This window comes from Nasonia vitripennis, chromosome 5 (genome assembly GCF_009193385.2).
Source record: "Nasonia vitripennis strain AsymCx chromosome 5, Nvit_psr_1.1, whole genome shotgun sequence".
NCBI classification, from domain to species: domain Eukaryota; kingdom Metazoa; phylum Arthropoda; class Insecta; order Hymenoptera; family Pteromalidae; genus Nasonia; species Nasonia vitripennis.
In genome coordinates this window covers 7,617,190-7,642,264 of record NC_045761.1, presented here as the reverse complement: position 1 = coordinate 7,642,264, position 25,075 = coordinate 7,617,190, and the positions used below count along the sequence as shown (strand labels likewise).

The 25,075-nt window shown below is 37.7% G+C and overlaps 8 protein-coding genes across 13 annotated transcripts; 4 read left to right on the top strand and 4 right to left on the bottom strand.

Annotated features, from left to right (window-relative positions):
* Positions 1-1,556: 1,556 nt before the first annotated feature.
* LOC107982069 lies at positions 1,557-6,588 on the bottom strand. Its single transcript, XM_016989491.3, has 7 exons — positions 6,369-6,588; positions 3,246-3,322; positions 2,969-3,169; positions 2,507-2,715; positions 2,229-2,430; positions 2,025-2,158; positions 1,557-1,780 (listed from the first exon to the last, which is right to left on the bottom strand). Exons 1-6 carry the CDS (start codon positions 6,389-6,391, stop codon positions 2,064-2,066), a joined length of 807 nt encoding a protein of 268 aa, XP_016844980.1. The 5' UTR covers positions 6,392-6,588; the 3' UTR covers positions 1,557-1,780; positions 2,025-2,063.
* Positions 3,884-6,281, top strand: LOC103318011 (atrophin-1-like). The gene is made up of 3 exons (XM_008219048.3): positions 3,884-5,140; positions 5,227-5,304; positions 5,682-6,281. Exons 1-3 carry the CDS (start codon positions 3,899-3,901, stop codon positions 6,117-6,119), a joined length of 1,758 nt encoding a protein of 585 aa, XP_008217270.2. The 5' UTR covers positions 3,884-3,898; the 3' UTR covers positions 6,120-6,281.
* Positions 6,457-10,327, bottom strand: LOC100120794. Of its 2 annotated transcripts, XM_008218715.4 has the most exons (8): positions 10,265-10,327; positions 9,396-10,141; positions 8,637-9,041; positions 8,125-8,555; positions 7,943-8,050; positions 7,698-7,850; positions 7,488-7,625; positions 6,457-7,386 (listed from the first exon to the last, which is right to left on the bottom strand). In XM_008218715.4, exons 3-8 carry the CDS (start codon positions 8,981-8,983, stop codon positions 7,196-7,198), a joined length of 1,368 nt encoding a protein of 455 aa, XP_008216937.2. In that variant the 5' UTR covers positions 8,984-9,041; positions 9,396-10,141; positions 10,265-10,327; the 3' UTR covers positions 6,457-7,195. The 2 variants fall into 2 exon arrangements, with proteins under 2 accessions (XP_008216937.2, XP_008216938.2); XM_008218716.4 differs by lacking the exon at positions 10,265-10,327 and having other exon boundaries at positions 9,407-9,627.
* Positions 10,328-12,266: 1,939 nt separating this feature from the next.
* Positions 12,267-14,797, top strand: LOC100120865 (maltase 1). Its single transcript, XM_001604409.6, has 8 exons — positions 12,267-12,550; positions 12,620-12,807; positions 12,884-13,150; positions 13,226-13,468; positions 13,545-13,730; positions 13,813-14,068; positions 14,194-14,536; positions 14,623-14,797. The coding sequence occupies exons 1-8, from the start codon at positions 12,397-12,399 to the stop codon at positions 14,696-14,698; spliced, it is 1,713 nt and encodes a 570-aa protein (XP_001604459.1). The 5' UTR covers positions 12,267-12,396; the 3' UTR covers positions 14,699-14,797.
* Positions 14,798-16,062: 1,265 nt separating this feature from the next.
* On the top strand, positions 16,063-18,777 carry LOC100120914 (maltase 1). The gene is made up of 8 exons (XM_001604457.4): positions 16,063-16,237; positions 16,433-16,620; positions 16,693-16,959; positions 17,040-17,282; positions 17,364-17,549; positions 17,640-17,895; positions 18,009-18,351; positions 18,438-18,777. Exons 1-8 carry the CDS (start codon positions 16,084-16,086, stop codon positions 18,499-18,501), a joined length of 1,701 nt encoding a protein of 566 aa, XP_001604507.3. The 5' UTR covers positions 16,063-16,083; the 3' UTR covers positions 18,502-18,777.
* A 165-nt stretch (positions 18,778-18,942) lies between these two features.
* LOC100113858 lies at positions 18,943-21,243 on the bottom strand. Of its 5 annotated transcripts, none has more exons than XM_032600796.1 (3): positions 20,644-21,243; positions 19,595-19,758; positions 18,943-19,518 (listed from the first exon to the last, which is right to left on the bottom strand). In XM_032600796.1, the coding sequence occupies exons 1-3, from the start codon at positions 20,696-20,698 to the stop codon at positions 19,087-19,089; spliced, it is 651 nt and encodes a 216-aa protein (XP_032456687.1). In that variant the 5' UTR covers positions 20,699-21,243; the 3' UTR covers positions 18,943-19,086. The 5 variants fall into 5 exon arrangements, with proteins under 5 accessions (XP_032456687.1, XP_008216941.1, XP_003424446.1 ...); XM_008218719.4 differs by lacking the exon at positions 20,644-21,243 and adding an exon at positions 19,830-20,066 and having other exon boundaries at positions 19,595-19,752; XM_003424398.5 differs by lacking the exon at positions 20,644-21,243 and adding an exon at positions 19,951-20,066.
* On the top strand, positions 20,261-23,754 carry LOC100120937 (replication protein A 70 kDa DNA-binding subunit). The gene is made up of 12 exons (XM_001604481.6): positions 20,261-20,912; positions 21,021-21,071; positions 21,164-21,357; positions 21,422-21,573; positions 21,653-21,743; positions 21,814-21,976; positions 22,050-22,254; positions 22,323-22,435; positions 22,509-22,675; positions 22,770-23,085; positions 23,175-23,369; positions 23,442-23,754. The coding sequence occupies exons 1-12, from the start codon at positions 20,883-20,885 to the stop codon at positions 23,550-23,552; spliced, it is 1,788 nt and encodes a 595-aa protein (XP_001604531.1). The 5' UTR covers positions 20,261-20,882; the 3' UTR covers positions 23,553-23,754.
* On the bottom strand, positions 23,657-25,003 carry Ndufb5 (NADH dehydrogenase (ubiquinone) 1 beta subcomplex, 5, 16kDa). Its single transcript, NM_001172325.1, is given in 3 exon segments — positions 23,657-24,325; positions 24,407-24,627; positions 24,897-25,003. Coding segments are annotated over 3 exon segments (552 nt in total). The 5' UTR covers positions 24,985-25,003; the 3' UTR covers positions 23,657-24,082.
* Positions 25,004-25,075: the final 72 nt, after the last annotated feature.

The window sequence follows — 25,075 nt, the reverse complement described above, 5'->3', positions numbered from 1 at the left end:
CCGACCGCTGCGACTTCGACGATCTCACCAGCGAATCTCGCGACTACCGTCACACCAAGGCGGAAGAAGATTACAAATCCAACTCGTCATCCACAGAGGAGTCTACAGGTGTGAGAATATCTAAAACTCTGGAGAAGAACTCGAGGAGGTTGAAAGAAATCTCGACGAAAAGCTGCGAAAGCCGGCGTAAGCACAATGGAGTTTATTTCGAATCGCAAAAGTTCAATCGGGACGAGAGTCTATCGAGTCGGAAGGCAGTGCGTAGAATTGACAATTTTGAGAGCCGAGGAAATTCGTCATCGGAGGAGAACACGCGTTACGCGAAATCGACGACGATCGAAGAAACGATGAAAATGTCGAAATCCATCCGAAGCGTGAAAATTCGCTCGACGCACGAGCCAACCTCGATTAATCGGCTCGAAATGGCGCGCGTGAAAAAGTGCGCTCAAATCCTATTTCGCGATAGTGCTGACGACGAGGAACGAACTGCGAGCGGATTTTTATGCAACAAGGATGATACTCGGTTACAGGCCTTTGAGAGCGCTTGTAACGAGATCAGCGTCAGAGTGGAGAGGGTTACGTGGATTTGCAAGATTAGGATCACTGTGAGAAGAAGAGAACGATTTTGTTAACAATGTACCTTTGCTTGTATTGCTTTAGTTTCGTCGATTGTATAAGTTATAATATAGGATATTTTTGTAATGAGAATAATAAATATATGGAATTTTATAAGATATATACCCGTTGATAATTCATAACCCTTCATGTACGAGAAACTTAACTTTCGTTTTCATTCTGATCTTTAGTACACGTGCTTTGCATTTGCAAGCGTGTTATACGTGTATTTTTATTCCTGACATAGCATCAATCTCGCGTGACATACACGGTTTATTTGTAAAGTATTCAGTTCAACAGTTTTCTACTCGAACATTTCAATAGAGTGAAGTCACATCACTGAGCATACTTGTGTAAATTGTGAGTAGACGCCATGAATTCAATGTACGTGAATAAATCCGCGTGCTATTGTACATTTATAACAATTATAATAAAGGAATGACATAATAATTAGAACTGTAGAATTTATAAACAAAGTATTTTTCGATGATTAACTTGTTTTATAGCAATCGATATATAACATAGAAAATATGATTTTCATAGCAAACTAAACGACTTTGAATTTAGTAAGTAAAAATATTAAAGAGTCTTAAAATAAGTGTTGCATTTAAAATCATAAGTACCTGAGTATTTGCGCCACCTTCAGGTAACTCGCGAATTATTCATCGGTTATCGACTGATAATAAAACTCAAAATGTAACACGAGACGCTTTACGTTTATTGCTAGCACACTACAGGTCGGCAACTTAGAATACGTAAATCTGTCGGTAAGCCGTGCGATAAAGTGTTGATCTAACTTACCATAAATGGACAAAGTACTTATGAACACAATTGGCGCTAAGTAATTTAGCCTTGAACGAGTTATCACACAATCTAAGTTTTTATAAGGATCAAATTATGATAAAAAAAATTTCAGCCATAAAAATGGAAAAGCGCATAAATATCGTGGACTGTTTTATTAATCCAAATCGAATTTTTTACAATATCGTAAAAAAGTCTGGCTCGAGTAACGACTGTTCTAGTGCTGAGCCATTTTCTCGTTGATCCAGCTGATGAAAGTGTAACTTCTGGTAAAGACGTCGGGCTTTCCTCTAGCGCATGGTATTCCAAAGGAGACAATAGCAATTTGGATACCGTCAGCCACAAGAGGACCACCAGAGTCACCCTGTGAACCGACGTTATTCTTGCAAATAAAACCTTGTCATTCATAAATCTCAAAACGTAAATTTACGTGGCAGGCACCTTCGACAGCCTTGTTCAGGGTGCATAATTTCATGTGATAGAACATAATATTACATAATTCTGCACAATATGTGCAAGAATGTTTTTAACGAGTTCAAAAGCTTTAAATAATTGTTGTATATTTTGATTTCAAATAAGTAATAACATAATCGTACACACGCACTTACTTGTTTGTTCCCAAAAGTTATAAATTTTCATTCTCAAAGTCACGCTCTCGTCCTTATGATAACAGGGTGAAGTCTTCCAACCAGCGGTCGACGAATCGCGCGAGCCAAAGCTCGCGTTTCTCCAAATTGCTGATCTGCAACAACGATAGAATATCATACTCAGATCATTTTTGTTCAATCGTCTTCATTACTAAACCAACGTACAGTTGTTCCTATTATTCTCGACCAGCCTCACAATCGGATAAAACAGCGACAATTCTCGTAGTCTGACGAACGCGTTGGTTTCGCTCGAAAGCTCGAGATCGGTCGCGCACGAATTTTTCATCTTGTACAAATGCTTGGGAGCTTCCATCACGAGTTCGTTGAGTCTCGCAGCGACTTGGCGCCACTTTGTCACATCGTCGGACTGTAATTATATGATAGAGAGAAAAATTGTTTAGGTTTCGATGCGAACACGTTGATTATTTATGATTATAACGCACTGCTAAATTGAAGAAAACCGGTAAGAATGTGGAGACCAAAGTTGGCGCCTGCAATTCGGTGCGTTCGGATGCTGGCGAACACAGCAACAGGTGGTTGAGAAGTCCTAGGAGGTCGACCAGAAGCTCACTGTGACGCCCCATGACGTCTTGGCGGATTATGCCCAGCGCATCTCGGGCTATGGTGTGAGCCGTTATTCCTGGATTCTCAGCTTGAATTTTAAATATTAATGTATAAATATATTTAGATAACGTATTCTTCAAAGTGTATATAAATATGCGCAAGCTATGCGTTTGACACATATATCGCTTTGCTAAAAACGCTTACGCGCAAACCGACAGCTTTTTCACGTGATTCGAGAAGTAGCGAACAATGCAAGTTTTCTTTTTGTGAGATTCATTGATAAATCGAAAAGTAGGTATAGCATTATGCCTAATACGACGAGGGATTTTTTATAGAATTACCGATAAGTAATTGCTGTACTCTCGTAGGAATGACAGGCGACTTCATCTGCGCCAAGTACAACTGCAGCGCTGCTGCGCATTCCTTCGCCGTATCGGGAGAGTTCGGGACCTGAAGCTTTTCCCCTTTCTTCAAAGACTGAAGAATCTGCTGTCGTAGAATTTGTCGACCAGATCGACGAAACAGTCCTTCCTCCCTTGAATCTTGATTTATTCGTAATTTTTTTTTTTAAAGAAGAATGAAAGAAGTCTTGGCTTGTACACGTGTCGGTATACGTACGTTGCTTCAATAGAGAAATTACATCTTTCACCACTTCCAGCGATTTTCTTGATATGATATCGTCACCGTCTTTTCCCCTGCAATAGTTATAAAAGAACGTATACAGATATATTTATTTATAATTAGGCATTAGGATAACGCGAAATGCTCGTAGTAAACCTCTATTCGCATCATTCGCAAAAAAGGGAATAACTATAATAATTCGATCGAATTGCAAGAGTCGTAAGTGTTACGCACTATATACCAAAGAGGCTTGAATATTTTTGGAATGCAGCGTCTCAGCATTTAGTGAATGAAATCGGTATTGGCGATTTGTAGGCCATATCGGGTAGTGCCACTGCGAACTTATCAATGACGACGACGCTACAATGAATTATTTGAAAAAGTCAATGAAGTATTATCTCATTCAAATCACTGTACACCTGCCTATTTCGTCACCATCATCCGTTCTATTTTCACAATGAAAGAGAAGCTGCTGAAAATCTTGAGAAATCATGCACGCGCGTTCGATTTCGAAAAGAAAAACGCCAACGCAGCGATCGTTCGACTTCCGATATAAAAATTCGCTCATTTTCCAAACACCCGGCCCTCGTCGACGCATCGTAACTTGCGAAATTTGGAAAAAGCGTACACGCAACGCTCGCCAGCCTGGGATGCATCATAACAACCGCTTGCGCGAAAAGAATCGTCGCGTCAGCGGCAAACGAAGAATCGGCCCGCTCTCGATTAACTTTAAAAAGCCTCCGGGCCGAGCAATCGGTATCAGTGTTCTCCAGCGTCGAGAACCAGTCACAGTAACACAGTTCGTCATGCGTCTGCTTAACTCAGTCACGCTTCTGCTGGTTCTCCTGGGCGTCGCCCTGGCGGTGCCCACCAAGAAGAGGATCGCAAAGAAGTCGATCTCCAACAGCCTGGCACCCAGAGCCCTCGAGCCCGTCGACCAGAGCCTTGATGAACCGGCCAAGCTGAGCGACGCGGCCCTCATGGAGATCGCCGGTGAGAACGTCGACAGAGCCAAGAAGTCCACCAAGTTCTGCGTGGAGATTCGCGACGACAAGCCGACCCAGGTGGACTGCGACGAGATCAAGAATCGGCCGATCCTACCTCCACCGCCACCACCGGTACCAGAGCCTCAGGAACCGGCACCACCTCCACCACCGGCACCAGCGCCCGTCCCGCAGCAGCAGCCCGAGGAATACAAGTTCCAGGTTCCCTGCGAGCCAGAAATAGCTCCTTTCTACGTTGATCCACCAGGAGAGATCGTGTACGCTGCGACCGGCAACTGCGCTCAACACGCGCCGGCTCTCCTTCACGTGCCATCCAACAACCCGCTCTACACGATACCAGCTGGTGGAGTCTCTGGTACGCCGAACATCAACACTCTCCACCTGCCGACCGGATCCTTCCCAGCCGGTGGTGCCCCAGGATCCTCCGGTCCGTCCATCAACGTTCTCCACTTGCCCACTGGATCTCTTCCGAGCACTGGATACGGAGTCGCGCCCACCATCCACATCAACCCATCAGCTGGCGCCGGTTCCTCCGGTCCAACGGTGATCCCACTGCACACCACAGGTGGAGCCGGAACCGCTTCAGGACACACCCCGTCCGTCATCCACCTGATTCGACCATCGCCACTCCAGCACGGAATCACCCATGGAGGTCTGTCGCTGCACGGACACGGAGGTCTGCCGCTTCACGGACACGGAGGTCTGCCGCTTCACGGAGCCCAGCAAACCCCATCGGTCGAGTGCACCTGCAGGAGTACTTCATCCGGAAGTCTCGCCAAGTCCGCCAACGGATCTCCGTCGAGCAACGAAGCCCTGGCCCTCAAGTTCCTCCAGGATATCCAGAGGAATGCACAGTCTAGTGGCTCTCCTAGCCCAATGATGGTCCAGGTAAGAAGCTTTCGATGACGATTTTTTTTAACTCGCGATACCGATCTCTCCGACGAGTTGCTAACGATAATACGAATGATTCGCAGGTGGGACCAGGACAACCAGGAAGCCCCATGATGATGATGTCCTCTGGTCCCGGCAGCCCAGTGATGGCAGGCAAATCGGTCAGTGATTGCTTAACAAAGTAGCAATAGTAATAGTACAAGCCTAGAATATTCCCCTAGTTTTCTTACTCGTTTTTGTTACGATTAGAACCGTTTTATACCGCCTGTAATTGTATCGTTGGATGTATACTTTACCGACATGTTGTTGAATAAAAAAATCTGTTGACCATAAACTGTGCGTATTTGTTTCAGTCTGATTATTGATTAACTATCACAATGCACATCACGAAATCGATCTTGAACTTTCATCACTCTCACGTTCACAATCAGTATTATTTTCGATAATCCAGCACGCTTTAGTTAATCAATTTCATTGAAACAAATATCGATCATTCGCATTATAAAATCATCACTCGAACCGCATCTCGAAATTGCAGGACATGCGCTACATGCCCCCGATGTCGAACGTCAATCAGCATCAGGTCGTCTTCCAGCAGCAAGGAACTTCGATGAACGGAATGGGCGATATCGGTATGCACGGATACCCCACGCTGATGCCTGGCTACCCGACGGCGCTGCTCAGCGGCATGTATCCCGTCAGTATACTTCGCAGCAACGCCGACTGTCTGCAGGACAGCTCCAGCAACGCGGCCCAGATGATGCCGCAGGTGGTGAGGCTCAGCCGCGAGGAGGCTGGACAGGAACAAGCGAAGCAGAAGACTGAGGAGAAGCCCGAGGAGGCGATACCGTCGCCGGGCGACATCGTCGAGGCCATCCTGAGCGGCGAGGCCGACAAGGCAGACAAGAACTCGAGGATCGCGAGGTTCTTGGCGGAGAAGGACGCCGAGAGCAACAGTGTGCTCGAAGAGAAGTGAACGTTTCGTGAATTTTCCTACTTGTAGGATTGTGAGCCTTTTGCGTTTACAATCGGGCAGATAAGCTGCGTGATGTTTGTATTTGTTATTGATTTGTGATCCTTTTGTACTGTTTTTTTACTTGATGCGCAATTTTTAAATGAAGAAAGTAATCAACCATAACTTTTACTCTTATGTCTACTGAACCTACATCCCAAGAATTTCCTGATTGATATGTGAATGATTTACTGTACATATTACTTGTCGTACCTTTTGAAGTGCTGGTTACCCATATTCTTTATGAAGCGATTTAAGAACTTGCAGCCAATCTTAGGGAGCACTGATCATTTTACTGTATAAATAGATGTTTTTTTATTAGTGCTTTATAGAGCTGTATTAGATTACTTGTGAATTTTTAGTGAATCTTCTATGAAACTTTGAACTTTGGGGTTAAGATTTGATCTGTTTGCAACATTCAGATGTTTTAAAATAACAAAACCCATAGAAGTGTAAGTTATAAATGATTCACTTAAAAAGATCGACAACAAACACACGATGAGTTTGATATCCGAGATACAACTACAGTGATTCGATCGAATGCATATAATATGATCCATCGCCGTTTTAGATGCATCGCGAACGTGATATATATATATAGTTATAAATATTGTGAGATTTGTTGCATCTCGTAAAGTGTATAATAAAAATAAAGAATATTCTGAACAACGTATATGCAATATGTATTTTAAACATTCAAAACGTGCTTGTAACTCAAGCAACAACGTAAACTAATTCTATGATTAATTAATTCAACTTATATAATACACATCATTGAAATTAACAAATATTTTCAACAAAATTGAAAAATAAATTAAAGTCGCAATACTTTAAATAGTTACAATAATAACTAGAAACCTGAACATAATACAATATGTTTTTTTACGCACTCATAAATATACAACATTTTGACTGTCAACATAAGTAAACATTTAAACGTCGCTAACAAGGATCCAAAAAATAAACGCTTAATCTACTCATTTACTTTGCTTACAATTTCAGCAACATATACGTACACACTTCGTTTGACGAACTTGTTACTAACTAGAACTGCTGCCCCCCGAATCTCGGCCTGAATTCTCTTTGTTCAATACTTGGGGGTGACACTCATCTGCTGTAACGAAGTCATCATGATCAGTACTCATAGAACTTTTTCGTACTCTTGCTAATGAGTTCGTGTCTATACGAATCAAAGCAATGAAATTGTCACTGCGTTCGCTATCATCGTTACCTGAAATTTTTAAATAGTGTTACCTGGGCAAAGATCTCGAAACACTTGAAAATTTATTTTCTCAAATTTTATCACTAGTCTGTAAAAGAAGTTGTGTATACCTCGTATGTTAGCAGATGACGTGTCAGGGTATGCGTATGAATTCTTCTCAGCACTCCTTGGTGAGGCAGCGAATTCATTAGTTGCTGACTTAAAGCGTTTATTTCTAGAACTTGTGATTTTGCCGCTATCGCTAGGACCTAAAATTATGCAATGATATTATTAAAAATGTGAATAACAAAAAGGTTTGTTGTGATCATTGATAGCAGTACTTTTAATTTCATCTTGGACAAATCGTTTTGGCGTCTTTTTAGATATTTTACTGATGCTACTCCTTTTATGGGCATCACGATTGCTGCGGATTTGGTTGGCTGAAACAGCTTCTGCTCTATCTGCTGTAGGAATGTGGTGGTCGTCGCTGCAATCTACGTAAATGATAGCAATATGAATTATATTCTGTTCATAACCAAAAAGTACGTATCTTTTGATTTTACAATACAATATTTTGATTACATACCTTCTGCGATAGCATCTGATGAGACTTCGAATGATGGTCCAGTCTCACTTTTCTTTTGGACACCATTCGTCGACAAATCAGTCTCGACTTGTTCATGATCACCGTCAGCTACAAGAAGAAATCATTATAATTTGAATTGACTCCTCAAGTTTATTATTATTTGACTATTTGACGCTTCTTACCCTGTTCGCTTCTGGCTGAGATATCCGTCATAATTCCAGACGATGTCGGATTCGTGTTGAAACCGCTATCATTTCCTTTTTTACTTTCAGCATCAACACCTTTACTATGAATTTGCGGTAACGTGTCCGTGTCGACCTCCATGGTGTCGGGTGAAATTCGGGATCTTTTTGGCGTGGAATGCCTTGCATTATTGGAAAAGCCTTCAACAATTTTTTGACTTAAACGGCTACTTTGGCTACGGCTATCATTAGAGTCCATTGAATGTACTGAGACATTATCGTCTTTGCTGTCACTTTCATTTTCATCAGTTACGATTATACTCTTTCTGAGATCCCTTAAATTTTTCTTAATGTACTGTCTCACGTACATTGATCTCTTTAGATCTCCGTATACCTTTTTAGCGATTTCATCATAACGTTCCATGGCGTACCTGGAATAATGTTTAACAAAAATTAAATTAAACCTTTCAATAAAATCGTACATTCTCAATTATTGCTTAGCGTCAACTTACTTCAAGCCACTCTTTTTAAGTTCTTTGATCGCTTTAACGAAATTATCAAATGTCTCAGCCTTGAGAGCATTGTCGGGTGCAATAACTCTCGATGAATTCTTTTTTAGTCTCTTAATATCCTTTACAATGTTTAGTTTGTTACTCTGCACCCAAACGGTGTAACCAGCCAAGCGTACTTCAGTAAGAGTTTTGTAGAAAGGCCTCACAATTTCTTCAACTTCTGTTTCAGTTAACCCACGTTTCAAAAATTCTTCGCTCGGTCTGAGTTTCATGATCGATTTCAAAAAATTTCTGTAGTTTTTGTCGTTCTTAATGATGTTCATCGGTTTGATTATTTTCGACTTCATTTTGAACTGATCACTGACAAAGTTCGAAAAACGTATAATCTGCACTGTCTACTGTAATCTGAAAAACACCAAAGAATATTTTTATACATTGAGATAGTTCGATTCGAGCGGGCACATCAAAATGTGTCATTGTGTCCATGAAAACACGGCGCTCTTATAAAAGTCGCGTACTAGGAATCTGATTTCCGCGAAGCGCGAAAATTGTCGAAGTGGCTACTTTTGAACATTATTATCAATGATCAATATTGCACATTGTGAAACCTTCGATATTTTGTGAATAATTAAAATATTATAGTTACGCTTTTTAATGAAAAATTCGTCGAATGAAAATCGTATGTAAGTAAGCAATACTGATTTTTTAAAAGTACGTAAATAATAAAAAAAATGCAATAAAAAATGTACTTTTTCGTACTTTTTACCAACTTTTGCAGTATATACGTCTTCCAAGTTTTCTCACTTGTATACTTCATGAATTTACGCCAAGCTGTACTTCAGCAATAGCCAAAAATGAAAAAGCACAAAATAATCTGAATTAAGGAAAAAAGAATCGAAATTCCTCCGTAAGACAGCCAAAATTTGCTTCGCTGCAAGTCGAAACAGACCTGTTATCACCTCACTGGTCGGCACGAGACTGATGCCCTCGAGGCGCGCGAGTCAACCGCGAAAGCCTGTTCTGCGTACGGCGTAGGGCACATTATGTAACTCGCGCACATTATTGTACCTATATGTATACGTGAAGATCATTCTATGCGAGGGATTTCACTTTAATGTCATACTTTGTTTGTATTTTTCCGACACGAAATACATTCTTCACATTGACCTGCTTTGTATATTTCAGTTTACAGTTTCGAGAAACTTAGGAAAATGAAATTCTGCCATAACTTTACAACATAGAATCACGCGTATGCAGATAAAAGTCAGTAAAAATCTTAATAATTGTCATATTCAAAAATATTTTTTATTGTTCTTTAATATTCATGTTATACGTGAACCTTGATTTTACAGACTTGTAACGCAGTCACACAAATTAAACGCTTTAACTTTTATGATTGGTATCACTTTTACTAAAAGAGGAACTTCTTTGAAAATATTTTGATTGTTTGTTATTATTATAAGAAGTAATCAATAAAACTTGGGAAGTTACCTTACAACGAAATCCTAAAAAGGAAAATAAAAATATTGATATATTGCATTTATCCAACTATACCAATAATTAGATATGTTAGAAACAAACTGCACAAATAATAATTTGCGTTTAAAATTAATTTTAAAAATGAATACCTTGGTAGAAGCATGAACACCGGTCTCCAGTATCTTGAATGCACTGGTTGCTGTCAACTGATACTGGCGACTATTTTCCAATATATCCTTGTCCGCAATCGCGTTAAAATTGTAGTAACTCATGTTTGACGGATGACAACAGTGACGGTGCTTTCTTGTAGATACCTGGATAAAAGATAATAATTTCGCGAATCAAAATACAATTTCATAGCGTAAACAAGACTTAGTAATTACGTATAAATTCGACAATTACTAAAATAAATACAACCAAAACAAAAACTCATTACGTCGTTTGAAAAAAATTAACTTCCGACACATACTTATAGTCGATCTTTTTTCTACGCAGAACAATATATAACGAAACGTAAACAGTGAATAGAAAGGTGCGCTGGCGCCTCGCACAACTCTATATCTATATACTCTCTCCCACCCCTTGTCTCGGCTGACGAATTCGACACCTGCAAAAAATGTGAAACACACTTATCTATATACAGCAGAAAATCGTACATACATGTGCAGACAGTCCGTAGAACTCAAACCAAATCATAATTCACTGAAAAACTGCTATAAATCGCCGTCTTTCGTATACTCTCTTTCAACGTGTTTACATTCATTGTGTATACCTATACGTATACCTACACTGCACGCGAGCTTAAAACAAGCACGAGCCTGCGTCTCGATGATTTTCATATTACTCTAATAATTTTTTTTTTTTTCAAGCAAACGATAATCATCTCAATCGAACAATAAGTTGAGCAATAGTTTGTATACACACCTGATTATTCACTGCTGATAAAAGGTTGCAAATGGCAATGAACAAAGACGAGTCACTCGTTCAAGTCAAAGGCCGCAGTTGGACGTTCACTCGATCTGTACCAGCAAGTTATGAAATTCCAACTGAAACAAGCTACAATCGTATCTATCAATACAAAACACTCAACACTTCACTCTTCAGACTTTTTTATTCGAAAAACAAAGCAAAAACACCAGCGCATTCGCAACGAGAAGCGAAGCTCGAGCAACACGCACCTTTGTCCTACCAGTCACCGGCTCACAGCGCGCTGCGAATCTGCATTCTGCGATACTTCTCAAAGAGAAGAGCAACTCTGTTTATAAATGCATAATAACCTGTATATAAACATCAAATAATGATATAATATAATATGAATTTGCATAATCTTCTGTATAAAGTGATGTATAAATCAAGATATAAATACAGAATAAAAATAAAATGACATCCGTGAAACACGAAACATTTACCTTTGCCTTTTTACAGTCGCCGCTGTTCAGCCCGCAGTGCAGTATTTTTAAAGTATTTTTAAAATTCTTTATATTATTAATGTCGTATGAAAGAAAATTTCATAACGCATATACTACTATAGGCTTCTGGGAACCTCCGGACTCTATGCAAAAACCGATGACTATATGCAGTCTGAAGATTCGCAAAACTGTTGCATTTATACATATACATAGCATGCGATTCAAGTGCGGCTTATTCAAATTCATCTAGAGCAAATAAAATTTTTAAAAAAGTAATAAGTAATTGACTTCTAAAATGGAAAACACTTAACGCTAAAAAATTTTCCTTCAAATTGACATGAATATTATTATTAATCTGCAAGCACGATTTTTTATGGCAGCTGAATAATAATAAAAAAATAGATTTGTTTCATAAAAATAATACAAATTTTAACTTGTTAAGTAAAAATTAAGTTCAAATGAAGAATGATACTTAGTCAGAGACAATCATTAATTCATTACTATGACAATAGATATGTCTCGGCATCTGCATTGCGTAATACTCAATTCATGTTTCAGCTACATTTATGAACTTTTCCATTGAATTATTTGTTTTGGAAATGACCTTACACAATGTTTGTAGAACCAATCAACTGTTCATAAATCATTTTTTATTTTTAATAACTTACAAATCACTTTCATTTGAATTATATGTATAAAATAAATTATAAAAGTACCTCACTTTTGCCTCTCAAAGATCAATCAATCATGTGTTGCATCACAATAAAGAGCATACCAGTTATATTGACTTTTCCAACGCTTATGCACAAAAGCAGGCAATCAGCTCTCAGTATATAAAACGCAAGACTGGCTTAGCTTACCAGCATTCGAAAATGTCTCTCAGACTGTGCTGCACGATTTTATTCATCGCTGGCCTTGCAGCTGGTGAAATAAAAAATCAAGGATGGTGGAAAAATACAGTTTTCTATCAAATTTATCCTCGTAGCTTTATGGATTCCAACAATGACGGGATTGGTGATCTAAAAGGTAATTTAAAAATTTATCTATAAATATAGCTGTCAATGCTATGATAAAAATATTTACATGCATACATAGGAATAACAAATAGACTAGAACACTTTGCCGAATCTGGCATCGGTGGAATATGGCTTTCGCCGATATACGCGAGTCCGATGGTCGATTTTGGTTACGACATTTCCGATTTCCGTGCCATTGACAAAACTTATGGTACTATGGAAGATTTAGAACAACTGACAGCAAAAGCTAAAAAGCTAGGAGTTAAAGTATGAAATGCTGAAAAATTATACTTCCTATATAACATTTGTTCCTAAATATAAACAATGACATTTTTCAACGTAGGTTGTACTAGACTTTGTACCGAATCATACTTCGAATGAACATCCCTGGTTTATTAAAAGTTATCAAGGCATTGGAAAATACAAGGATTACTATACGTGGCGCAGAGGTCGTGAAAATAATACGCAGCCACCAAACAACTGGCTAAGCTATTTCAGCGGATCAGCTTGGAAGTACAATGCGACTAGAGATTTATGGTACTTCCATCAATTTGAATACAGGCAACCCGATCTTAACTTCACCAATCCAAATGTTCGACAGGAGATGGAGGTATTTATTTATGCGTAAATTATTATTTTTTTGTTAAGCCCTTAAAAACTCAGTTAATCAAATTCATTTTTTCAGGAAATATTGCGATTTTGGCTGAGTAAAGGTATTGACGGATTCCGCGTGGATGCTGTCCCCCATATTTTTGAGAAAGAAGGTTTCCCGGATGAGCCTTTGTCGCATAAACCAGGCGTGACAAGCCAAAATCACAATTACCTTGAGCATATCTACGTTAAAGATGATCAACGAAGCTACGACCTTATTAAGACTTGGAGGAAAGTACTCGACGACTGGTCAGATTCACACAATGAAGATGAAAAGGTTGACTTTGCCACTTTTATCAATATTTTATTAGTAGTGGTATAGCTAAAGTAACTGCAATTTTTTTCTCAAACAGGTCATAATGACTGAAGCATACGCGAGTTTAGATAATACTATCAAGTGGTATGATTATGGTTCTAACATACCATTCAATTTCAATTTCATAACGAACGTCGACAACTCATCTAAACCAAGTGATTTCAAAAAAGTAATCGACGATTGGATAACTCGTACGCCATCGTATGGATCAGCTAACTGGGTGGTAAGATAGAGATAAGACACTTTTTTCCAAGATATTTACTGCCAAAAATACCCTACTATATTGTTGTATAATACAAATTTAGATGGGCAACCACGACAATAGCAGAATCGCAACGAGATATCCAGGTAGAGCCGATCAAATGACGATGCTGGCTATGATCCTTCCTGGAGTCGCGGTCACGTACTACGGCGAGGAAATCGGTATGGTGGACAAATTGGACATCACGTGGGAGGCTACGCAGGACCCGCAAGCTTGCAATTCCGATCCAGAACATTACCGTGCACTGACGCGTGATCCTAACAGAACACCTTTCCAGTGGGATGACACTAAAAATGCTGGTTCGTACAACATACGTCTTAAATAAATTAATAATTTAAATAGAGACGAAACGCACGCCTTGTTTTGTTATTGTAATTACTGCAGTTTAAATGCGCATTTTATGGATTTTAACTTGATATTTAAGGTTTTAGCAAAGCTTCTACAACATGGCTACCGGTCAACGATAATTACAAAGAGTTGAATTTGGCAAAACAAAAGCTACAACAAGAATCTCATTACAAACTTTATCAAACTTTGACAAAATTAAGAAGCACATCTCTTGCTCTGAAAAATGGTACATTGGACACTGTCGCATTGAACAATGATTCAGTGTTGGCCGTCATACGAAAAATTGCAGATGAAGCTGTTGTACTCTTAATTAATTTCTCCAATGACAGTCCGCAAAGTATTGATGTTTCGGAGTATTTGCCAAACGCCAAAGATGCTACAGTCAAAGGAGCAAGCGTAGGATCTGGCATCGAGTGGGGGTACGATGTTCTAGTCAATTTTTTCGTACACTTTACCTATACAAACTTAAGAAATATAATTTACATTCTAAAACTGTTTATTGCAGATCAATAATAAAGACTTCGGATGTTCGATTGCCACCAAAAGCTTCAATAGTTTTCGCTGCACAACCCAACGTATAAGAGCTGCCTAAATTACTGTTATGCCTGTCTGTGTTACGCTTTATTCTGCCGGAGGCACAAAATAAATCTTAATAAATATATATCAATTCTTAAAAATAATTTCCTTTCTTGATATCAACCCTTTGATGTATATTGTGCACAATTATCACAAGGCACATTATACACCCATGACTCACGATATAATGATGCTTAAAATATTATAACACAAAATTAAGAAATTAGTTGAGATTATGCACGTAAATTATTCTTAGAAAGCAAAGATTTAATGGGCGAAATTTGAAAGATACTAAATTGATCATATATATTTAGGGAGTACGGAAGACGATGTAGGAACTATTCTGTGACAAACATTCTCAGGGATTAGTCATCTTAGTACAAGATAGTCTAGCCTCTCCCTATTGAAAATATATACCTGGATATCCAGGTGGATTCCATATGGATATCCACATGGAATCCACATAAATCCATATGGAATCCACATGAATCCATATAGATTATCCATGTGGAAAATCCACCTGGATATCCAGGTATATATTTTCAACAGGGCTACTATGCCGTAATGAATGAAAAACTTCAATCTGAAAATTTGACTGCACAATGATACTTGCAGTGAGATCATGGCATGTACTTCTTAAAAAGTGAAAAAAGAGATCACATCGCACTAGCTTCAAGGGCATTTTAGCATTACGGTTTTTTCCGTCCACCGCCCGTTCGACGCCTACGTATCAAGTATAAACGCTGATTTTGTCGTCTTTTAAAATAATTGGTAGTATGAATAATGGCAATGATGAAAATTAAAATTTTTTATTGTAACTTTAATTAATCTCACACATACACGCCTAAACATCCAGGAAATATAAATTAAGTACAGATGAAGAATGTTAACAACACTTATTCAAAGACAACAATGCGAAAATAATTTATTGCTACGGCAGTGTTACTTGAACTTTTGCATTCGCGCGCGTAATACGTCGTCGATTTACATTTTGAATCTATACCTATGAACTTTTTCATTTACTTTTTTTATAACTTATTTTATTATTATATTGTGATAAATGTGTTACAAATATGCTTTCCGCATTTTTTAAAATATTTTAAATTGAATGTAGTACTAATATAAATTATTAATATTCATACATAAATGGTTCTTTAATTGTATACGACGTACAAGATGCATTACAAAATGTATATGAAATATAATCATAGTATATCATTGGAGGCTATACATCATTTTTGTCTCTTCGTCGAACAGTTCATTTATCATGCATTGCAGCATATAAAGAGCCTACCAGAAATATTGACTTTTCTAATATTTACGTATAACAGCAGGCAAACAACTTTTAGTATATAAACGCAAGATCAGCTTAGCTTACTGGCATTCCAAAATGTCTCTCAAACTGTGTTGCACGATTTTATTTATCGCTGGCCTTGCAGCTGGTGAAATAAAAAATAAAGGATGGTGGAAGAATACAGTTTTTTATCAAGTTTATCCCCGTAGTTTTATGGATTCAAATGGCGATGGGATTGGTGATCTAAAAGGTGTGTTATAGCTTTTATACTGCGAAAATATTATTTAATTCGTGATTAAATGTTTTGCTATGATCAATAAAATTTTGCTTAACATCGTGTATGTTCTTCAATTTAAAATATGTAGAATTACAAAGTAATCCTAAACACATGATTCGCATGGAATGAAAATAATTAAAATTTTAAAATAATTATCTATGTTTGCAGGTATTACGAATAAGCTCGAACACTTTGTCGAGTCTGGCATTGGCGGAATATGGCTTTCGCCAATATACGCAAGCCCTATGGTCGATTTCGGCTACGACATTTCCGATTTCCGTGCTATTGACAAAGCTTACGGTACTATGGAAGATCTGGAACAGCTGACAGCAAAAGCTAGAAAACTAGGAGTTAAAGTATGAACTGCTACCCTTCAATCTCTTAACACTATACTTTATACTTGAATACAATTGTGTTTCTCAACGTAGGTCGTACTAGACTTTGTACCAAATCACACTTCGAATGAGCATCCCTGGTTTATCAAAAGTTATCAAGGCATTGGAAAATACAAGGATTACTATACCTGGCGCAGAGGACGTGATAACAATAAACAACCGCCGAACAACTGGATAAGCCTTTTCAGCGGTCCAGCTTGGACTTACAATGCGACCAGGGACTTATGGTACTTCCATCAATTTGAATACCGGCAACCTGAGCTTAACTATAGCAATCCAAACGTTCGTCAAGAAATGGAGGTATTTATAATTACGTATATATGCATTATTTGTCTTAGAGCAATATTGAGAATATTTATTTATTTAATTCTTTATTTTAGGACGTTTTGCGATTTTGGCTAAGTAAAGGTGTTGACGGGTTCCGCGTCGATGCGGTCCCCCATCTTTTTGAAAAAGAAGGACTTCCTGATGAACCTTTGTCGCACAAACCGGGCGTTTCAAACCAAAGCGACAGTTACCTCGAACATATTTATGTTAAAGACGATCCACGAAGTTATGATCTTATAAAGACTTGGAGAAAATTAGTCGACGACTGGTCGGATTTGCACAATGAAGACGAAAAGGTTTGCAGTTTTTATCCATTTCATAAGTGTTTTATTATGAAGTACGCCTGGGTTCATTCTAATTTTTGTTATCCAAACCAGGTTATAATGACTGAGGCATACACTAATTTAGATAACACCACTAAATGGTATCAGTATGGCTCTGACATACCCTTCAATTTCAATTTGATAACCGAAGTTGACAACACGTCGAAACCGATTGATTTTAAAAAAGTAATCGACGATTGGATGGTTCGCACACCATCGACTGGGTCCGCTAACTGGGTGGTAAGGAAAAAGACGAAATTAATTTCGTAACCGCGTTTCAAATTTTCCACCCACTTTTCTTTGTGATATTTACTTACAAACATTATCCAGATGGGTAATCACGACCGCAGCAGAATCGGAACCAGGTATCCCGGCAGAGCCGATCAAATGACGATGCTGGCCATGATCCTCCCTGGAGTAGCGGTCACGTACTACGGCGAGGAAATCGGTATGGTGGACAAATTGGACATCACCTGGGAAGCTACGCAGGATCCGCAAGCTTGCAATACCGATCCAGAACGCTATCGCGCAGTAACGCGTGATCCAAACAGAACACCTTTCCAGTGGGATGATACTAAAAATGCTGGTATTTTTCAAATTATTCATTTATGCATTGATAAAAGATGAGGCCCATATTTTGTTTCGTTATCATAGCTATCGTTAAATCCGAAATTTATTGATTTTAACTTGATATTGAAGGTTTCAGCAACGCTTCTACAACATGGCTACCGGTCAACGATAATTATAAAGAATTGAATTTGGCGAAACAAAAGCTTCAACAAGAATCTCATTACAAACTTTATCAAACTTTGACGAAATTAAGAAGCACATCTCTTGCTTTGAAAAATGGTACATTGGACACTGTCGTATTGAACAATAATTCAGTGCTGGCCGTCATAAGAAAAATTGCAGATGAAGCTGTTGTACTCTTAATTAATTTCTCCAATGACAGTCCGCAAAGTGTTGATGTTTCGGAGTATTTACCAAACGCCAAAGATGCTACAGTCAAAGGAGCAAGCGTAGGATCTGGCATCGAGTGGGGGTACGATGTTCTAGTCAATTTTTTCGTACACTTTACCTATACAAACTTAAGAAATATAATTTACATTCTAAAACTGTTTGTTGCAGATCAATAATAAAGACTTCGGATGTTCGATTGCCTCCAAAAGCATCGATAGTTTTAGTACGTTGATTTAAACTATCCAACGGTCTTATAAAAGCTGCTGGAGAAATATTTGTGTTCTTGCTGTTATTCTTTACATTCTCACATAGAGCAAGAATTAACAATTAACTAATCAATTTTATTTAACTTCAAGAAGCTTTTACTATACGAAACAAAACTGTGCAAAAGCATTTTAAAACCAAGGGGCTCTTTCATAATTGTTACAGTATAATATAATGTCGTTTGCATGGATTATGTTTGTTCATAAATAAAGTGTTTAAATAAAAGGAGTAGTTGAAAACTAAATCTGTTACATATTACAATTTAAGAGAATATTTTTCATTTTTTTATTTTTTTTTAAATTAGATATCATTATGCCTTTTATAATAAAACTTAATAACAATAGTAAAAAACCTTATTTACTTGCCGAATTTTTACTGTTTAGATAAAGGCCTTATTAAAAAACATCTATTGCGAGTAGTATAAATAATTGTAATAATATATTCTATAATTTCGTTTACACTATAAACTCTACAGTCTTTAATTATTGAGCTTAACTATATATTAACATTTGTTGGCGCAGTCTTACACGTATTTCGCTGCCTTTCCCGCACTTTATTTACTAATAATTCTGCAAACTGAGCTTTGTTTCTGCGTGACGACGACACCTTGGCGACGACCGCTCGATTCGTTTTTCTTAACTCCTGCAGTCTTGCCAGCAGTCTTGGGCGTATTTCGTGTCGCCGATTGCGAGCTTTGAGGCTGATGAGCCCGGCTTGCTTTTGGCTTTTGTTTAACGTCGTTTCTCGAACTACAGCTAACGCTACTGCTGCTTTCGTTGCTCAGCTTCAATTTCGTTAACTTATCGCTGGCGTTATTAACATTGATCACGTTAATATTGACGATTTTGACGACGTTGCCACTGCTTTTCGAAGGCCCACCGGCAGCTTTCGAAGTCTTGTGCGCTTGCGAGCTTCTCGGCTGGTCGTTATTCGGTGTCCTCTGAGCTTTCGGAGGCGCAGCGGGCTTCGACGTTGATGTCAGAAACTGAAAATTATACGATATTAGTTATACTTTATAAGATCTTTCACAAAGGTTTAAATGATTGTTGTACTACACGTACAACTGTGGCATTCGAATAAGCCGGAGGCCCCGTCACGACGTTCATAGATGGAACAATATTGACAGGCCGAACTCGAGCGATCGGCTTGCTTTTGGCTGAATGTGGTTCCGTCTGTTTTTTCGGCTCGAGCCAGCCTCGTGCTGGGGTTTTCGACATTTCTGTAACTTTCAAAATATCTTTTTTTTTTAAACTCTCGACAATTTAGATAACCTTGAAACTTATAGATAAACCGCACTTTTAAGAAAGCTTCAACGCTCTTGAACTTCTTTCAAGAGTCGTCCTGAAACTGTAAAACTGATCTTTTTCACAGCCAGACTGACTCTCGATTATAATGTGACAAAAAATGGCGTAGGTACCTAACGTCATTTCTCTCTGATAACGAGAGAAACAGTGAGAGGATATTTTACACTCGCGACAAATTGCGCAGCGCGTTATCGCCGTAAACCGGCCACCGCCCTGATGAAGGCGCTACTGCCCGATAGACATATATTTATATCGGTAATGTAGAATACCAATAGCTGATATTCTCGTTCTATTTAATTTTTGCAAATATATAAAATAAGGAATGGCAATTATTATTACTATATATTCTTATGCAGCTAAAAATAACTTGGCAAAATTATTTCATCTAATATAAGATCCGTTGGTGAATTTTTCAAAGAAATCAAAAAGCGCGCCTCGCTTCTGCGTTTCTGAATACTGATTGGCTAACGAGAAATCCTTCCGCTAGAGTGTTAGAACCCCATACGGATTCACCCTGATCAAGGGTTTCGTTAAAGTACAAAATTTCCTACTTTCTTCTAACGATATTCTAAGCTTTTAACCCAGTCCTCGAGCAGGCGCTTTTGTCCTTGTATTAAATTTCGTCGAATATTACTTAACCTCGTGTAAACACACGCGATCAAAACACGCTGTATATAGTTATTATTATAAGTATACCTATTTTTTTCGACGAAAACACTTACTACGAATCCAGCTTGCCGTCCCATTGTCTCTAAAAAAAAATCGATATTCCTAATCCATAAACGTAACGCTTACGCAATTATTACCTTTATTTGTGTGCGACGGCAGTTTGGAAAAAAACAAAAAACGGCGTAAAATCATCTGCTCTCACGGTGACGAACTGCACTCGGCTGTCGGCTTTGAGATTATGCCGACATTGCAATGCAAGAGGATCTTCCTGAAGCTTGGAATAGCCAACGTCGTGCGGAGAGACGCTAAATCTTTTGAAGAAAGCCGATAGAGGAGCATCGAAGGGATAAGAAGGTAAAAATCGTACAGGGGCAAGATGCACGGGCTGACGGAAGGTGCACTGAAGGTGAGATTTTCTGCTTTGAACACTTTTTCATAACTACTTTGTGATCTTTACGAAAAAAAGCGTTTGTTATGCGATTGATTACACATATTATCTTCTTTGTGACTCCAGAGTATCTTGGATGATGGAGTAGAAGTCGAAGCGCCAGTCTTTCAAGTTACGGTGAGATTCAGTTTCTAATGATTTCGCACCAATATTATGTTTTTTGAATATAAGTACACTCATTGAAATTCCATTTTTGTTTGTTAAAACAGAACTACAAACTAGTCAAATCGGGTATCCCTAAGTACAGACTGCAAATTAATGACGGATGTACAGAGAGCACTTACGTCATATTGGCAAGTCAGCTGAATCATCTTATTGAAAATAGAAATTTATCAGAGTTTTCAATCATGAAGCTTAATCAATACTCCACAAGTATGATACGTGGTCCTGATAATAGTGAAAGGTAAGTAAATGTTACCTATGAGTTATTAGTAAATAGTTGTTTGTTAATGTAAGACTCTTTTCAGGAAAATTATTACAATAGTCGATTGTGAAATTTTGGTGCCTGGTCATCAAATTGGAAAAAATTTTAAAAAGAATAATACAAAGGTTGAGGAAGCAGTTCCAGTTACAAGAATTCCTACTAATCAGCAAGTTGCTCGACCAGCACCACAACTCAGTAAGATCTGTTAATTATTTTTCTTTTAAAAACTAACTTGAAATAATCATTGAATTTCTCATATTTCTTTTTTTAACAGACAATTTAGTTGATATAATGAATCCCATTATGAACAGCAATGCTCCTGCATTTACAACTCCTATCGCTGCTCTAAGTCCCTATCATAGCAGGTAAACTAGACGTCTATGCGTTGAATTATATTTACACCAGTAATTTTTAAAAAGATGTTAACATTTTTAGATGGGTCATCAAAGCGCGTGTGACAAACAAATCTCAAATCAGAACATGGTCCAACTCACGAGGAGAAGGAAAATTTTTCAGCATGGATTTGATAGACGAAAGCAGTGAGATTAGATGTACAGCTTTCCGAGATCAATGTGACAAATTTTATGACTTGATAGAAGTATGTATTTTTTGTTTTTTTTAGCTCTACTAATAGTTAGTAAAGAAATCTAAAAAATGATTTTTGCTTGCAGATTGACAAGGTTTACTACATTTCGAAATGTCAGTTAAAACCAGCAAATAAACAATTTAACCACTTGAGAAATGATTATGAAATGTCTCTGACGTACGATTCTCAAATAGCTATTTGTAATGAAGAAACTGAAACGATTCCTTCTTTACAATTCAACTTTGTACCAATCAGTACTATTGAAACTATGCCGACAAATGGGATAATTGGTAGATGCACAACTTAATAATTTATTTTGTTGGGATTTCATCTATTTTTAATTCTTGTATATTTTCAGATATTCTAGGAATTGTTAAAACTTGTAGTGACTTACAAACTTTTACCAAAAGGCTTACAGGCCAAGAACTTACAAAGAAAGATGTTGGAGTTGTAGATGAAAACAATTACTTGGTAAGCTTATAAAATTATTTTATATTTTGATTTAAAAATTGCTTCAAAATCTCTTACATAATATTTTTTTTAGATAAATGTTACACTATGGGCTGAAAAAGCACAAAATTTTGACGGTTCTGGAAATCCTGTAGTGGCCATAAAAGGAGCAAAAATTGGAGAATTCAATGGAGGAAAAACTCTTTCATTATTACCTACTTCAATTCTTCGCGTAAATCCAGATATTCCTACAGCACATAAGTACATATATTTATTCATAAATTATATATGTTGTTATGTACAACTGTGTTTAGACATATTTACATTGAATGCACGTATAAATTGATTTTTGTAGATTACGAAGCTGGTTCTCGACCATTGGTGCTACAACAGAATCTCATTCTTTATCTAGGACTTCAAATGATGGTGGCATCAATGGGTCGCTGTTAACTTTTAGCGAAGTTGATGAGAATAAGCTTGGACATCCACATATGCCTTGTGTATATACTACTAAAGCTACGGTTAATCTTATAAAAGCTGAAAATGCTCTTTATAAATCTTGTCCTTCAGAAAATTGCAAAAAAAAAGTTGTTGACCAAAGTAATGGGATGTATAGATGTGAAAAATGTGCAAAAGATTATCCTACTTTCACTTATCGTTTGCTGGTAAACGTAAGTTATGCAGCTATCAATACAAAATATACAAAATATAAAAATAAGTTTAAAAATGAATTTTATTTGATTCTATTTTATTATTACAGGCGTATTTAGTTGATTGGACCGGTAATCAGTGGATAGCCGCTTTCAATGATGAAGCAGAAATATTGCTGAATGGATCAGGCCCGGAACTGGGAGAATTGAAAGAAAAGGATTTCGATGCTTACTTGAAAAAAATAGCAGAAACATCATTTAAATCCTACATATTTAAAATACGCGTTAAACAAGAAACTTTTAACGTATGTATAAATATTATTGTTTAAATTCGCAACTGAAGTAAAATGTATAATATTCAAAATATTGGTTTGCAGGATGAAACTAGACTAAAATCAACAGTACTTTCAGTTCAGCCTGTAAATTATAAGATGTACTTGGATCATTTATTAAGTAAGATTCAGAAGTTGTCAGTTGAAAAACAATAACGAATGAAGATAAACTGTAAGTTCATCAAAAGATTTTTTAATCGCGAAATAATTAAGCACATGAGATATATATATACTTAAGCTACATTAAGTAACCCAAATACTGTTAGTACAATTTACACTGCAGATTTATTGAACGAGATTTCCAAACTCTGTATAGAAAAATATTCAATAAAAGCACGAGATCATGGCATTCATTTGACATTAGTATTCTCTGTTCATTTGGAATTATTATAGATAAAAATTTTTCTTAAAAAATTTCGAATAATAGACATACAAATTTTTAATTTTAATTTATTAATTCAATATCTCAGCTAGGTTAGACGATGATTTTTCACTGAGTTAACAATCAATCAATTATTTCCTACTGTATTCTATACATTATAACATACGTTATTACAAGCTGCCCTGACAAAGGTGATTTCTATCAAAATGGCATATTGAAAACACACTTTGGGCTATGCATTGTTATCGATGTTCAAAATCAAACAGCAGCTTTGTAAAATGTTCACTTGCATTGATACAATCATTTATTCAATGCTGTCGCGATCGTGTTTGATCAGCTCTCGGAAATCGCGCACAGCAGTGGTGTCGTATGGTAGGAAGAAGTGGTATCTGTAATCTTGTCGCTGGGCTTGCAAGTCCCAGACCTTCTTTTCCAATTCTCTAAGCTTCATGACCTGTGATTCGTGCCAGATTACATGAAGAGACTTTTCATAATCTTTTTGTGGATTGTTGAAGATGACACGAGCGAGAAATCTAGTAATAGGGTGCTAAAAAGAAACCATATGAATTAACGATATCACAAGATTGTTATATTAGAATACATCAGCGTGTGAATGAAATCTACTCACTCTGTAATATTCCCAATATTTGGGCTCGTAGTCTTCTGGGATCGGAGTAAGGGTAGCAGGCCCGACAAAGATGTTTACGCAGAAGGTGAGGATGCTCAATGGTATGGCCGCTACCATGAAGTAGAAATGGACCAAGTCTTTTGTCTTGTGCCATTGCCATCTAGTCGGTTGAATGACAAAGTGGCCAGACATGGCACGAGATGGAACTTGATTGGCGACAACTGAAAGCATAATGTGTGTAAGAGTGTTGTTATCAAATCAACGATATACGCTTCTATGGAATAGCAGAAAGTACTTGTACGCCGACACCCTCGCGTAAAAATCAACACATCGTCTCCTACGATCTATATATATATATATCTATATACACACGTCAGTCAGTGCATCGAGGTTGCATAACGCAAACAAGCGCCGTTACGTCGAAACATCGCGAGTTCCGCTGAAGAATCGACCATCCCCTCGAGCAAATCCCAAAGTACAAGCGACTCACCATTGTTGACAAGGCTCTTGGGCAGCAAGAAGCGAGTTTTCTGCAATTTTTCACCCGCAGAACGTATCAACGTGCTCCACGCCGCCATGTTGCCAGGGCACCGACTGACGCCGATAAGAGCGCAGGCCAATCTTACCGACGGCGTTACTCGCGTCGTCTGCTGCAAGTATATAAAAGTC

Excerpts from the sequence above, each read along its gene's own strand:
- LOC100120865 (XM_001604409.6), top strand. The coding sequence starts at position 12,397 with ATGTCTCTCAGACTGTGCTGCACGATTTTATTCATCGCTGGCCTTGCA. Across the intron at positions 13,469-13,544 it reads CACACAATGAAGATGAAAAG|GTCATAATGACTGAAGCATA; the intron begins GTTGACTTTGCC and ends TTTCTCAAACAG. Across the intron at positions 14,537-14,622 it reads GGATCTGGCATCGAGTGGGG|ATCAATAATAAAGACTTCGG; the intron begins GTACGATGTTCT and ends TGTTTATTGCAG.
- LOC100120794 (XM_008218715.4), bottom strand. The coding sequence starts at position 8,983 with ATGAAGTCGAAAATAATCAAACCGATGAACATCATTAAGAACGACAAA. Across the intron at positions 8,051-8,124 it reads CTCAGCCAGAAGCGAACAGG|CTGACGGTGATCATGAACAA; the intron begins GTAAGAAGCGTC and ends TTCTTCTTGTAG. Across the intron at positions 7,387-7,487 it reads GTCATCTGCTAACATACGAG|GTAACGATGATAGCGAACGC; the intron begins GTATACACAACT and ends TAAAAATTTCAG.
- LOC103318011 (XM_008219048.3), top strand. The coding sequence starts at position 3,899 with ATGCATCATAACAACCGCTTGCGCGAAAAGAATCGTCGCGTCAGCGGC. Across the intron at positions 5,141-5,226 it reads CTAGCCCAATGATGGTCCAG|GTGGGACCAGGACAACCAGG; the intron begins GTAAGAAGCTTT and ends AATGATTCGCAG. Across the intron at positions 5,305-5,681 it reads CAGTGATGGCAGGCAAATCG|GACATGCGCTACATGCCCCC; the intron begins GTCAGTGATTGC and ends TCGAAATTGCAG.
- LOC100120914 (XM_001604457.4), top strand. The coding sequence starts at position 16,084 with ATGTCTCTCAAACTGTGTTGCACGATTTTATTTATCGCTGGCCTTGCA. Across the intron at positions 16,621-16,692 it reads CTAGAAAACTAGGAGTTAAA|GTCGTACTAGACTTTGTACC; the intron begins GTATGAACTGCT and ends TTCTCAACGTAG. Across the intron at positions 17,283-17,363 it reads TGCACAATGAAGACGAAAAG|GTTATAATGACTGAGGCATA; the intron begins GTTTGCAGTTTT and ends TATCCAAACCAG.
- LOC100120937 (XM_001604481.6), top strand. The coding sequence starts at position 20,883 with ATGCACGGGCTGACGGAAGGTGCACTGAAG. Across the intron at positions 21,072-21,163 it reads CGCCAGTCTTTCAAGTTACG|AACTACAAACTAGTCAAATC; the intron begins GTGAGATTCAGT and ends TTGTTAAAACAG. Across the intron at positions 22,255-22,322 it reads GCCGACAAATGGGATAATTG|ATATTCTAGGAATTGTTAAA; the intron begins GTAGATGCACAA and ends GTATATTTTCAG.
- LOC100113858 (XM_032600796.1), bottom strand. The coding sequence starts at position 20,698 with ATGATTTTACGCCGTTTTTTGTTTTTTTCCAAACTGCCGTCGCACACA. Across the intron at positions 19,759-20,643 it reads GCCGTCGCACACAAATAAAG|TTACAGAAATGTCGAAAACC; the intron begins GTAATAATTGCG and ends ATATTTTGAAAG. Across the intron at positions 19,519-19,594 it reads CTTATTCGAATGCCACAGTT|TTTCTGACATCAACGTCGAA; the intron begins GTACGTGTAGTA and ends TATAATTTTCAG.
- LOC107982069 (XM_016989491.3), bottom strand. The coding sequence starts at position 6,391 with ATGGGTAACCAGCACTTCAAAAG. Across the intron at positions 3,170-3,245 it reads AATTTCTCTATTGAAGCAAC|ATTCAAGGGAGGAAGGACTG; the intron begins GTACGTATACCG and ends GAATAAATCAAG. Across the intron at positions 2,716-2,968 it reads AGTACAGCAATTACTTATCG|CTGAGAATCCAGGAATAACG; the intron begins GTAATTCTATAA and ends TTAAAATTCAAG.